This window comes from Lissotriton helveticus, chromosome 10 (genome assembly GCF_964261635.1).
Source record: "Lissotriton helveticus chromosome 10, aLisHel1.1, whole genome shotgun sequence".
Lineage (NCBI taxonomy): Eukaryota > Metazoa > Chordata > Amphibia > Caudata > Salamandridae > Lissotriton > Lissotriton helveticus.
Genome location: NC_136071.1, coordinates 104,771,952 through 104,787,034, shown reverse-complemented (window position 1 = coordinate 104,787,034; position 15,083 = coordinate 104,771,952). Strand labels below are relative to the sequence as shown.

The window sequence follows — 15,083 nt, the reverse complement described above, 5'->3', positions numbered from 1 at the left end:
CAAACAAAACTTCTGTGAACAATACCCTTCGTTCTGCCAGTTTGCATTGTTCACATCGGCTTCTCTAAAATTTTGTATATGGGGGTATTGGTGTAATTCCGGGAATTTCACATAACAAGCATAATGAATTTTCCAAAAATACGCAAATTTACATTGTGTAATGGAAACTTTGGCCTGGCCTAATCACAAACAATCTTTAAATGCCATGTTGTCACTTCTATATATTCCTCGTTTCGCCAATTTAAGACCAGGTATTCCGTGGCCATAATTTTGGCGCTGCCTCCTATTTACGCTGCCCTTGTAAATTGGGGGCAGTTTGAAAATCAATGGGTGTTGCGGTGGAACGCCCACTGCAACACCCACTGCCCACTCCTTTCATGCTAAGCATAGCGTGAAAAGGGGCATTATTTACAAGGCAGCGTTAAGCCACTTTAAGTGGCTTAACGCTGCCTTGTAAAACAGGTGAAGCCCCTATCGCCTCGGGAACGTCAAAAAAGTGACGTTCCTGTGGCGATAGGGGATTGTAAATATGCCCCTCAGTGTTTAAAATGGTTCCAGTGGTGTTCAGCACCAGCTGCTCCTCTTTTTCAGAACATTTCACCAAATGTATTTCTCTGAAGCCTCAGTTCCACTACCCACAGAATTGCAGTAATTCCAGCCTTCTGCTCACTTTGTGCCTAGCACAGCCGATCCCACCTAATTGTGATGTCGCTGTTCGCCTAATCCATTTTTTGCTCTATACTGCATAAGGAGACGATGGTGGTCCTTATGACACTCCACTTAGCTCCTTAGAGAGCCGCTCAATGGATGATGTGGTCAAGGAAACACTGTAAAATGACTGCCTGTTGTTTTACTTTTTTGCCATTTTTAGGCAGACGCGGATCCGGAGCAAACAGTGTTTGCCACCTTACTAAGTGCTGCAGCCTAGCAATAATATTATGGGTTGCTTTTGTTTTGCACAGCCAGAGTTGCTGCTGGATGCCACCTAGCCACAATAACAGGCTAGGGGCAGTCTCGCATCGGGTAGTTCAGTCCCTCAACATCACAGTATTATTAGGCCTGAGCAGTAAACTCTGCTTCGTTCGCAGAGTTTTCAGTTTTCTGCAATCTGCGGAATTTGAGGAATGCAAAAAACTCGGCTCCAGGTAGCGCAGCAGAGTTTTTCTGCTCGCCAGTGGTAGGTAGGTGAACACGAGCTGCCACTCAGGTAGAATTTCTACCCGAGCGGCAAGAAGAGCAGCGCGAACGGCAGCAAGAGCAGTGCGAATGGCAGGAATAGCAGCGCGAACAGCAGGGAGAGCAGCGCGAACAGCAGGGAGAGCTGCGCGAACAGCAGGAAGAGCAGCGCGAACAGCAGTTCGCGCCACACTGCGCCGCTTGAGGAACTCCGTGAACTCCACCCAGGCATAGGTATTACCAGGGAATTCTGGCACGCATTTTCAATGGTATTTTGACAACTAATTAATGTCCAGCAAGAAGTTTTCATTTCCCTTGTGAAACATTGAGAACATTTTCCTCTATCAACAGCAGGGACAGGTTTCATCCATGCATGGTATTTATTTTCATTGACTGTGCTAGTCTTCTTTTCTGCCTTTTGATGCTCCCGACCTTCCTCAGGTGTCCTTATTGGGAATTTGTAGCTGTAGTTTTCTGAAAGTATTCAAGACTAATCAGTGATGCTTCAGGCCTGCAGCACTTGCGCTCAAATGAATTATATTTGTAAATAATCAATACATTGTTTGAAAAAAGAAATTCTTGCAGTAAGTACAAATATAAGTGCACACATAAATAAATAAGTACCTGAATCACTATGTGGGTCTGTTCAGTAAATATCTGCGAGGATGGGGACCTTAGGTACCAGACAAACATCTAACAGCCAAGCTCCTTGCATTCTGTTTCAAGCTGTGTCAGACATTACTTGTTCTCCCCTGCAGTAACATGCATTGTAACTCGGTGATCAGTCAATACACGGATAATAATGGCCTATTTTTACTTGTTCGCTCTTAGGTGTCAGTTGCTCTGATAATGTGACTTCCTCGGAATGGTTACACAAATTCCTCGGCAGTTTCTCCCGCGAAGCAACATACTCACAGTTGTTGAAGTTCAACCCAGAATTCAATGTGGTATGTGTGTTTTTTTACTTACATGTTTGTCTCACCGATGACACTTCACAAATTATGTGATTTTACCTGCAGGTTAGCTGCACTGGGATGTGATTATACGTTCTGGCACATCTTGCCACTAGCTGTGTGTGCAGCCGCGGGCCGTGGAGGGAGTTACGGTGGGGCAGGGAGGCGGGGAGGGGGCGGGGCAGGGTGGAGAGGGCTAAAAAGCGGCACCTGGATAATTACAGGTAAGTAAACAATTTGATTAACAAAACGAATTTCGTAGTGCGCACTGCATCGCATTTTGCGATGCAGTGCGCGCTACGAAATTCGTTTTATTATTTAAATTGTTTACTTACCTGTAATTATCCAGGTGCCGCTTTTTAGCCCTCTCCACCCTGCCCCGCCCCCTCCCCGCCTCCCTGCCCCACCGTAACTCCCTCCACGGCCCGCGGCTGTGTGTGTGTCTTATGTCTGATTTCATTGCGGAGTTCCCAGGAAGTTTTATCAGATCAAGCTGATATCCCTTTATTTCAGACACCAACAGATATTTAACCCTTCTGTGAACTTAGATTGTGGGAGTTTATCAGCCGTTAGTGACACAACGCTATCCATCCTGGAAATTAGAATAGAGATGGTCTGTTTTAGCCTGCTTATATCAAAATCCATCTTATAATTTATATTCCATTGTATAATTGCAATTCACCAACATTGCTGTTATCCTTTTACACACAAGCCAAAAATTGCATGTTCTACTCTCCTCGGATAGTCCAGAATACTTCTGGGTCCTATCTGTAGAAACAGGATGTGCGACGATGCAATGCATGCCTTTACCATAAATGCCTTTACTATGTATTATATACCACGCAATGCATTTACCACACATGCATTTGCCATGCATATAACTTTACCACGCATACCTTTATAATGCAAGGTAAGTACATTATTAGGTAAGGGAAACATATATATGTATATACATAGTAAATGTAACACCCTCTTTTTGAAAATTATTTAAAATTTAAGTTTACATTTTTTTCTCTATTTGGGAATATTCCTCAACCCCACTCATTTTAAAACATTATTTGTATTCCCGTTTTTACCCTTTCTCTGTATATCCTTCACCCACCCCTAAACCCCAAAGCACCTTTACCACCCAATACCCCTATCCACCCCCAAACCCTATAAATACCCTTCCCACCCTAGCACTCCACCTATTCCATAACCCTGAAAATATTCTTACCACCCTATACCCCTATGTTCCCCTTAACGCTTACCCACCCCTAAACCCTAAAACACCCTTACAACTCTGTACCCCTACCAAGCCCTAAAACCTATAAATACCCATACCAACCAATACCCCACCCACCCCTAAACCCTAAAATGCCCATACCACTTTATGGCTCTAAACACCTCTAAAGCTTAAAAACACCTTTACCATCTTATACTCCTAACCACCCCTAAACCCTTAAAACACCCTTACCACCCTATTCACACATACATACTTACACATATAACTGCCTTATATATGCTTATTTTGTTATCTTGCATTGTAAAAGCATGCATGGTAAAAGTTTATGCATGGTAAATGTTGCATGGCAAAGGCATGCTTGTTATCGGTATATGCATGGTAAAGGTATGGGTGGTAAAGGCATTGCATTGTAAAGGCAATGCATGGTAAATGATGTGCGGTAAAGGCATTGGCTTTTAAAGGCAATGCGGGGTAAAGGCATTGCGTTGTAATGTAAATGAGTGGTAAATGATCTGTGATAAAGGCACTGAATGGTGAGGCTGTCTCCCATAGAAACACTGCGCCCATGAGATGCTATATATTTAACCAACGCTTTTGCGATGCAACTGAAATTCTGCCCACCTTGGTGGGCATTCGACTGAGCATTTGAGACTCTCAGCCAGAAAAAGGGGTGCGAGTAAGACTGGGTGGGCTGTCTCAGGCCCATCCACAAATAAAAAGGGTGTCTTTCGCTAACAAGGCTGGGCCCATATTCTTGAGATCGGACGACATCCAAGAGGTCTGCAAGTGACTTGGTTAGGCGCTCTCCAGCACTGGGACACTTATTCCAGGGGGTGTGCTTACAACCAACTTAGGCAAACAGGTTCTGTGAATAAGAGCAAATGTGTACTTGTAGGAGATGTTAAATATATACACAGTCCCACTGATGAAGCAATTCTCCAAGGTTCCTGATGGCGCCCGTTGTATTCAGAATTGAAACAATGTCAGAGACAAATAGCCTTACCTTCTTCTCTCCCCTCCTACAAATGAGTGGCATGTATAAACCAAGTTAAGTCAAATCCAAGGGACAAAAAAGTCTTTGTAGTAGGTGGGAAGAATGTCATACGAACCTTTGACCATGGGAGCAAGCCCTGTGGAGCAGGAGCGGCCGGCATGGCTCATGGGTGGGAAGTGGGTGCCGGGGCCGTCGTGGAGGTTACAGGAGGTGTTGCGCGTGGGGGGGGGGTCAAGCGGGGTTTAGAAATATAAAACAAACAAAAAAAAACCTTGAGGCCGGGTCCCGCATCTTCTATGCTCCTGCCTTCTGAGTCCACTTCCAGGAACTGAAAGCAGGCAGCCAGGCTCCCTCCCCTAAGCCAGTGCAGCGTTGTGACTTATCACGCAGTCGGCCAGGAGCTTTAGGGGGGGCTGTAATGCAGCCTGCATGGTGAACAAGGAAATGCACATGACTTCTTTGGGCAGTGCGAGAGGGCCGACTAAACAGTAATTGGGCACTTGAGTGGGCAAACCACTCCGCCCCTGTCTTGCTCCGTGAGCAGAGCAGCCCTGCCCGCAGAGGAAACATAACATGATAATAACTGAAAGTTATTATCATGTTATGTTTCCTCTTCTCGCACAGCTTGAAAGCAGCGGGGCGACACTCCCCCGCCATAGTGGAGGAGCTGCCACTGCTGTGGAGAACCATTTCTGTAACCTTCGAATACTAAAATGATGCTTCTGTCTTATAATACGCACTCACTCAGAGAACTCATGTGGTGTTAGACGCCATTCCATCTAGAAAAGATGAAGACAAATGTATTTAACTGTGGAGTTGCCCAAACTGAATAGCCACATCAGTTTAGCAACACACTGCCTTCATAGAGTCACAGAAGCAGAGAAAACAGAATTGCAATCGATATGCATGTTGGAAAGAGCAACCAATCAACCAGTCGCTCACTTTCTGCAAAATTCTCTTACCCGGTACATCGCTACAAAAACGTGAGGTTCATCCGTTTACGAGAGATAGAAGATGGTCTGAATCTCAAATTGTATGCTTAATTAAATTGCCTTCGAGTACCATAGCAAAAAATTTGAAATGATGTGTCTGTGTCAGGAGTTCGATGTTATACCCTGTGGGTCTCACCTTTTGTTTCTCCTCAGTTCGAAGGCGACGTGTTGACCAGTCTGACAGTGAGCCAGGTCAGCGATGTGATGGTCTACTCAACGGCGCTGACCAGCATGACCGAAACGAAGCAGATCTTTGATTACTTTCAAACTCTCAGTGTGACTGAGGTTAAATCCTGCATGCATTCTTTCACAACTACAGTGTCTACTAATGTAAGTTGAACAGATTCTATACTTATCACTCGAAGTAATGGCTGCCTAACAGAGGCACAATCGTGTTTTAGATCCCATTGTAATTGGCATGAATGATATCTGTTGAGGTTCTCCTTTTGTGTTTGACTCGAGAGCTGTATTGAAGTAAATGATTTACCAGCATCAGCCGCGGCCCATGCAAGTAAGAGAGGCGGGGCTTTGGACCCTTGTGGGGAAGGGGATTCGACAGACGACCACGAGGGAAAATCAATTAAATCATTAATTTTCCCTCGTTGTCTGTCAAAATCCCCCCACCGGTCCCCACCCCTCTTACTTGCACGGTTCACGGCTGACCATCATTTCACGTGCTTTGGGTGTTAAAAACCCAAGAGGGGTTGAAGTAGGTACCTTAAATTTCCTTAAATTTCCATAAACCAAAAACCTTGAAATTGAAAGCATCAGAGAGGGTTCCAATAGTAATGTTTGAACCAGTGACACAAACATTCAAAACATGCTCTTTTATTGAGGATGTGAACCCCCGGCAAGGTCAGGCATTGCTTGTTTCTACTCTGATTGACACTCTGTGCTCTTTCAGAAGTATTGTACTGCAGGAGTAAGATTGTATTGTATTGTAATTGCATTTATGTAGCGCTTACTACCCTTGACAAGGTGTTGATGCGCTTTTTTGTCGAGTGGCACACTACTCCGGAACCTATTAAGCATTAGTGGTGAATGCTAACTAACCTTACACTGACATGAGGCTCACGTTCCAAGATAATGGGGGACACCACTTTGATAGTTCCCCTTCCTAAATAAACTATACCATGTGTATTGCTAACTCAATGGAGCAGTATTCGAGTGTGAGGGCACCTGGAAAAACGAGGAATTACTGTGGAAATCAATGTTTCCGGACTCTATTCCTGCTGTTATTCACAATTTGTGATCCTTACACACTGACACATTTTGCCTGCTTTTGGCTGGTGACATTTCCAGTGTGGAATATCGGAGGGGCATATTATCAAGGACCGGTGTTAAAATATCGCTGTCTTATCGGCAGGAAACTGCCGATCAAACTGCAATAATGGTCTTGATAATATGACCTTGTTAATTCCCATAGAAGCCCATGTTCTTGTGTTAACATGGGCTTCTATGGGAATTAACAAGGGCGTATTATCAAGCCCATTATCGCCGTTTTATCGGCAGTTTCCTGCCGATAAACGGCGATCATTTTATCACCGGTCCTTGGTAATATGCCCCGGGGTGTGGTATTTTCACGTTATTTGTCGTCACGATCCAGCCTGTAACTCCCCATCCCAGGATGAAGGCCTTATCGGGTAAGGAATAAAGGGCACCCATCTAAGTGTGTGTTTTTTTCTTCTACCACAGCACTCAATGGTGGTGACAATAAACTCGGAGGTTGGAGAATATTTCTTAACAAACTACCTGCTGATTATTAAAGGTCAAGTAATCACCTACGAAGTAACAGAGTGGACATTCCTTTTTGAATATGAGATAAAATATTTTGTGTCCTTCTTCAGTTCAACCTCACTGGAAATCCTCATTCCATTGGACTGTGAGTCTCTTCTGGAGATGTAAGTATTCTGTGGTCCCTTGACATCCCTTCTCTGCCTGCAAGCCACCCCTCCAGATCCCCCAAACAGGGTCTATAAGAATACATATTGGTATTTATAAAACAATATATACCTATTCAGCACTGGCGAATGGCAAAGTAACATAATATTACAACAACAAAAATGTGTCCAGCAGTACAAGAGAATCACCGACTATGTTGACCACGTCGCGGCAGAGATATGTCCCTCTCTGCAATCTATGTAGAAAGGTTCAGGTCACTTCTGGCATATTCATAAACTTCTCCTTATGAGTCCCCTCCCACTGTCACTCGCAATATCCCCCCTCTCTTTCTCTCTCTCTTTTTTGCACTATTTCTCTCTCTCTGTCTCACCATGTTACCTCTTCAAGATCTCTCTTTTCAACTTCCACTTAATCTTTTAACTGTCCCTCACCTCTTTGCCTGTTTCTCTCACTTTGTTTTTTCCTCACTTTCTCTCTGTGTCGCTCTTTTCTCACTGTTTGTAGTTCTCACATTGAATTTCTAGCCCTATCCTGCTGTCTCTATGTACTCTATCCCTCTTCCTCTCTCCATCTCTTCTTTTTCCTTCGCATTCCTCGTACTTTTCTCTTTTTTAGATATATGCAAAAAATGGAAGCGTATAACTCTCAGTAGTTCCTGATTTTAGGTGACTATGAATATATATATACACACACACACACATATAAAAGTATGTGTGTGTGTATATATATATATATATATATATATATATAGAGAGAGAGAGAGAGAGATAGATAGATAGATAGATAGATAGATAGATAGATAGATAGATAGAGAGAGAGAGAGAGAGAGAGAGAGAGAGAGAGAGACCGAGAGAGGGAGAGAGCGAGAATGAGAAAAATGTATACATATATAAACAAACACACACACTAAGAAACAAAAGGCTAAAGTGACATAATAGATATATATGGTAATGATATCTTACTTTACATTTTTTTTAAACCTGAGTAATTAACTGAAAAGACTAAAGATTAATGTAACATTAAAGGTGAAAAAGTCAGGTACAATGCTACATTGAAATTCACCAGTTATAGTTAACTGAATTAACTGTAATTCGTTCCCTCACCATGCAGAGTGTTGTCATTAATGGTGTGACTTCAGAAGTAGCATTGATGTTATCACTGATGCCATTAAACATGTCATGAGCGATGCCATGTGTGAGATAATAAACAGCACATGGTGGGGGCACAACTTATAGTTAATTCAGTTAACGATTTTGTTGATAAAAGGGTTGAAAATGTATAGTCGTAGTATATTGATTTTGAATCTCTTGATGCTCAATCTTGAAAGCTAGACACATATTGTGTTATTTTAGTTCAGAGATTTATTAGAATAGCATCTCCTATGGTATGGATCTATGGACAAAATAGATCAAAAAAGTCAAAAAAAGGAACTAACCAACACGTGTTTCGCAGGCCTGGGGCTTCTTCAAGGCAGTTGGTTCTTGGTAAAAATTGTGCTGGGAATGAACTCAGACTTGTTGCTGGTCTTGAAGGTAATGTCCGGTTCTAATATTCTAGTTGGAAATAGACTCCTGAGGAGAATTTAAATTAATTATTTGAGTATCCTGTAGTAGTAGTGGCATAAAGTTAGCAGAACAATCTAATTGTCCTGGATAGTCCAGGTTGTTCCTCATTCTTGTACTGGTCGTAGTGATCCAATGGTGAATGTTGTGGTAGACTGTGGGTCATGGAGTACACCCCTGGACCCCATGACCTGCAATCTACTACTACAGACACCAACACAGGTATCTAAACACTGCTAGGCATATCGTTTGGTTGTTAACAGCAAGTTTTCCCCCTTTTATTTTATGGAACAATTATATTTGCATGAATTCCTGCACAAAATGGTGCCTTTTTGCTGTTCACAGTTCTGGTAGCCACAAGATTTTGATTTTCATTAAAACAGCTACTTTATTGTTGCAAACCCTTTTGTTTTATTTTGGGGGGCATTTTCCACACCCATAGCTCTTGCCCAACACTCACCTGAGGTGCGACAACTCTAATGAGTCAATTCCATTCATTAACTTTATTTAGGTTCAGAGAACTATAAAAGTACACAACATCATAAAATACGATTAAGTATAAAAATAAAACCGCACAGCTATAAAACACATTACCCAATTGATTACAAAGCCTTGCCACCGAAGGTAGTTCAAATGTAAATATATAAAATATATTACAATAAATACTATACACCAGTTCACATTTATTACCCCTGTTAAGATAGAAAGCTTATTAAGTATCCCCCTTAAGACAAAATAATATGGAACAAAACCTCCAGGAGACCCTATAACTAAATCTAGGTGGGTCCATTATATCAGCCATATTGTCTAGGGTTGGGGACTATTTCATAAAAAAGTCAGTCAATATCATGTTGCTCTTACTAAAGTGCATAGTGCGAGAATAAAATATTTTAAAATCGGTAAGACCTTATAGTAGACATTTACATACATTTTGCTCTAATGTGCCAGGTTGGACATGGAAGTGAGATTAGGGAGTTACTTGTTTGCTAAAGACCATACATCTTCTTATCTAATGATTCCACCTCATGGATGAGGATTCTTTTTTCCACAGCATGAAATAAAATTTTTTAAAGAAATTGCGTATTTCGAGATGGTTGTCAAATCATATAAATTCCTTAACCCAGCCAGTCACATTTGCGAAACAATTGAATGTTATTAACACGATTCACGATTTTCTGCATTGTAATTTTAAACTGAAGAGATGCACCAATGCAAGGAAGGAATTCTAAAATTACACAGTGACTACTGTCACGATTCTGCTCTCTTTCTAGCTCTCTATCTATCTATCTATCTATCTATCTAGCTATCTATCTATCTATCTATCTATCTATCTATTTGTCAATATATCTATCTATCTATCTATCAACCTATCTATCTATCAAGAAAGAGAGACCGATTTTCCGATATGTGTGTATGTGTCTGTGTATATATTTAAATGTGTGGGTTTAAAAAAGTTAAAAAATAGGAACATTAAGTTTAAACAATAATTACAATTTGAAACAAAGCTAAATGTAGCATGTAGGAAAGTACAAGAAGAGAATGTTCTGTTACTTTATTTTGTGTCAAATCAAATCATACCGCATTTTAATTTAGGGTTACAATAGTGTAGCTTCAAACAACCCTGGTCAATTATATGACCTTTCTGTACCATAGGGGGCATTTGTCGCAGCTGCCATTGTGGGGTTTTGTGTCTTATGGGTTGTCCCATTGAAGATGCTGACTTGGTCTTAACATCACACTTTTAACTGGTTTGCATATATCCTGCGCCCTTCGCCCTTCACCTCAAAGATTTGCCTTAAACCACTTAATATGTCACTTATATTTAAATTAAAGGGTCTCTTGGGAAATGTTTACCTTGCTTCTGTAGGTTCTCCTCTACAAAATATTTCTGAAGATTGAGTTTAGCCATAACGGCTTTGTTCTATTTCTTCAACAACCTCCTCGCCCACTTTAGCCTGGTTGGTGGGTTACTAACACTATGATGATAAACTACGAGTTACTCTTTAGTTCATCTTTTGTGAAATAGTTTTTTTGGCTTTTCTTTCATGACAGAATGAAGCTACTGAATGCAGTGTTTTCCAAGATGGCTGAAAACAATCGTAAGGCGGTTGTAAGCTGGTTTGTAAATTTGTTCTCACTCGACGGACACTCTTCATACCCAAAAGGTAAATGTAATTCACACAACTGCCCCCCTTCCCTTTTAATCTGCCATAAAACAAGAACTGCCTTACGCCAGAACATGGAAAACCTTTGAGATTAGATCATGATGGTGCTTTCCCTGCAGGAGAGGATCTTCCTGAGCAGCTCTCATCGTGAGAAGGGCAGTGGAGGCAAGGCCTTCCGGAGGGATTGATGTTAACACACCAGGCAGATGAGTTGACGTAGGCATAGAAAATAAACAGGAGTCAGCAAATAGAACATTTAGGGCCCGATGTAGGACACCAAATACCGGTCGGTAACGGCCGATTTCGGCCGTTACTGACCGGTATTTGGTTTTTGATGTGTAGGGAGCCTAAAATATACAGAATCGGTAAATTTACCAATTCTGTAAAATACCGAATCGGTAATTTGACCAAATCGGTAAATCTAGATGTAGGTGGCACTGAAAACAGTGCCACAGGCCCTTAAGAATTCGTTATTTACCACCAAATACTATTTTGTGGTAAATAACGAATTCCTGTGTACATGCACATCAGTGCATGTACACCTGTGCCATGTGGCACACATACATGTATGTGTGTCACATGGCACACAAGCCAGAATCAGGGGTGCAACAGGGTGTCAAAGTGACACCCTGTCCCCGTTGACAATTCGGTAATTTTACCGAATCGGTATTTACCGATTCGGTAATTGACAATGATTCCTATGGGCCTCAAGGCCCATAGGAATCAATGGCAATTACCGAATCGGTAAATACCGATTCGGTAATTACCGAATCATACAGATTCGGTAAAAATTACCGAATTATTTCCTACATCTCATTTACCGAATCTAGAATATCGAATCGGTAAAATTCGGTATTCTAGAGTCGGTAAATAAGATTTACCTACATCGGGCCCGAAGAGGCAAAATTGAGCTTATCTGATAGCCATAAAAGTCCCAGTGGAAATTCAACTCTGGTTCTATTTATGTCTAAGTTCTCAATCTCTCATTTCATATCGCTTGAATTACATAGAATGCAGGCTTTTTTTGGGGTTTAATCAGGCAATGGATTAAGGGTTTATTTTAGACCAAGGTTTTCAATGCACTTATCTACTAGACGTATAGTAACCAATCTTTAAAATACACATAGACTGGGCTTTTGCTCTGCTAGGGGTATATTACAGTCTCACACCAAACCCCTCCTAGGAAGTGCTTCCATTGCAATGCAGGAGGGACTATTTTTCATTTGAAAAGAACACTCATCAGGCTTTGTAGCATTCAATACTTTATCTCCTCTATAGACTCAATACAGAAAGCAGTTATTTTCAGCTACTTTTCCCAGCATTGGCAAAAACATGGGCTTTAATGTGATGAACAGCTTGTTTGCATGCATTTGGGAATTCATGTTTAGATGTGTTGGCACAGTACTTGTGTTAGCAGGAGATATGGCTTAATAGCAAGTGTTGCCTACTTTGGTACATGGGAATCCAGGACTGGGTCGCTCTTCTTGCAGCTAAAACATTTTGCTGCAAAGTGCTCTAATTCCCCGCGGATAAGTTCTGTTTATAAAAAACGCAAAACAACATTAAAGCAAGACATATTGGCTTTGCCAATGCTTGCTTTAGTTCACTGTGTTCTTAACCATAAGGTCTCGGGTTTGAATCTTTGCAGGGGCGACTCAGCCTTTCATACTTCTGTGGTCCATAAAAATAGGACCATTGACTTGGGTAATAATAACATGAACTGCTAGCAACGCTGCAAAACTGTGGCAGCAAGTGCAGTTTGAAAAACAAAATGGAATTGAAATAAAACTGCGAAATACTAGGGCATGCTTACAGGTTTGTGTCACAGAAGTAGTCTCTCTGGAAAGCACGTAGAGACCTTGCAAATCCTTTTAAAGTGAAAGAGCTAGAAAGTGCTCTAGACTCGCAGTCGAAGGTACACGTGATGGGCTCCAATGACAGAGAACGGAGACTCATTCCTGATCTGCCAGGCTCTAGCCCTTTCCCACTTTCGCAAGGTGCGGAAGACTCCAGCTCTTAAGTAACCGTTCATTAACCGCATGCGCGCTAGCGGTTTTCCCGCTGTGCGCTGGGTTTTTTAAAAACCCGCGTTACATGACGAGCTCAGCTCGTCATGAGCGTACGAGCGCCGTAACTCAAGACGAGCTGAGCTCGTCATGAGCATCGAAGTGGTTATAGAAGTGGCGTAACGCCCAGAGCTGCCAACTTTGGAACTAGGGCACCAGGTTTGAGTCTTGCCTTTGGCCTAACGTCCTGTGATTCTAGGCAAATCACCTAATCTTGCCGTGCCTACCAACAATTAATGTGCCCTTGTGTAATGTAACTGGTGCTCATGCAAAGCGCTCCAATACCTTCAAGTTGAGTTCGAGGTATATAACAACTGCAAAAAAAATGAAATATATAGATCACAGTCCACCTCAACAGAGCTCCCTCTCTGGTCCCTCCCTACCAAGGCATCTGCCTTCAATGCCCGAGCCCTGGGCGAGGGTGTGGCATTAGGGCCACAGCTGCCGTATTTTAAAGGGGGTTACCAGCCTAGAGTCTCGGCATCGGCTCAACATCCTGTGATTCTGGTAAAAGCACTTAATATCTCAATGTGTAAAAAAACATAAAACATGAGTCAAACCTTGTGTTATGTAACTAGTGCTCCTGTAAAGCGCTCCAATGCCTTGGGCTAGGTGCGCCTATATCATGGAACAGAAACAGGCCCGGACTGGCCATAGCGGGCACCGGGCAATCCCCCGGTGCGCCGCAAGGGTGGGGGCCAGTTTTGGGCCCCTGGGGGCCGATTTCGTTACAGGGCCGTTTTTGCAGCATAGCTGCAAAATCGGCCCTGCAATAAAATCGGCCGAAAACCGGCACTAGCAAAGCACTCGGCGGCACCTCCAACCCCCCCGAGTGGGGAGAGGGGGCCGGCCGAGCACTTTGCCAGGGCCGGTTTTGGTTCCCAGTCCGGCCCTGAACAGAAATAAATAAAGCTGGCTCAAGAAATATTTGTGAAAAGTGCTTCCGGTTCACCCCGCTGTAAGCAAATGGGGGAGGGGGTACTCCTCCTCCCTTCTCCCGGGGACGGGCTCGACCGCCATAAGGGCGGCGCGCACTATTCTAGTGCTTCGCCTCTTCAATCTCAATGTGTAAATAAACATAAAACATGAGTGAAACCCTGTGTTATGTAACTAGTGCTCATGTAAAGCGCTCCAATGCCTTGGGCTAGGTGTGCCTATATCATGGAACAGAAATAAATAAAGCTGGCTCAAGAATTATTCTGCTTTCTCCTATTAACTCTTACCCCTAATGCTGGGCAGCTAGTCCTTTCCCCCTGTATTCATTCATCTGCGGTACCAACTATAAAACCTGCCTCGAGTTTTCCTAGCCATTTCACTTTATCACATCCATAAATATTTGTATTTGGTATGTGGTTCCGTTGGTACTTCTATACTTTAATGTGCTCCATTCTTATTAATTTCACTCTTTGATATTGCTGTATATATTCAGGGGCAGATATACAATGACTGGCGCATCCCCAGGGATGCGCCAGTTATTGTGCGCCACAGCTCCGCCACCCATGGTGCGCCGCATTTACAATGCGGCGCTCCATGGGTCAAAAACGGCACAGATGCGTCACGCATCTGTGCCATAAAAGCGGCGCTTTGCTGGAGTTGCGTCACATGTGCGACGCAGCTCCAGCAATGATTAGGGGGGCCCTATGTGCACAATGCTGCGTCAATCCTTACGCCTGCTTCAACCAGGCGCAGGGTTTTGACGCAGCATGGGCCCAAAAGTGACTGAGTGAAATGTTGTAGATTTCACTCAGCCACTTTTGGGAGGCATTCCTGCACCGGAAGTACCCACCCCCAACCCCAACCCCTTGCGATGGTACGCCGCTTCTGGCGCAGGGCTTTACAACGTGACGCATCTGGGAGATGCGTCACGTTGTAAATACCCCGCACCATGGTGCATCTTTTGTGCCGCCGCTGCGTCACAAAAGTGACGCAACGGCGGCGTAAAAGCGGCGCAAGGGGCTTGTAAATCTGCCCCTCAGTTTCCAACACTCATGTGTTTTATATTTTTATTTAACATCACTCGAACCCTTTTTTCCGGTCTGTGCAAGGTT

The 15,083-nt window shown here is 43.0% G+C and overlaps 1 protein-coding gene across 1 annotated transcript in view; it reads left to right on the top strand.

Annotated features, from left to right (window-relative positions):
• Nucleotides 1-15,083, top strand: part of LOC144783951 (uncharacterized) — a 266,569-nt gene that overhangs the window by 114,777 nt on the left and 136,709 nt on the right. Inside the window, exons 23-26 of the mRNA XM_078662679.1 lie at nt 2,008-2,123; nt 5,494-5,670; nt 7,036-7,241; nt 10,857-10,969. Of these exons, the coding sequence (XP_078518805.1) occupies nt 2,008-2,123; nt 5,494-5,670; nt 7,036-7,241; nt 10,857-10,969 (612 nt within the window). The remainder of the gene's footprint in view (nt 1-2,007; nt 2,124-5,493; nt 5,671-7,035; nt 7,242-10,856; nt 10,970-15,083) is intronic.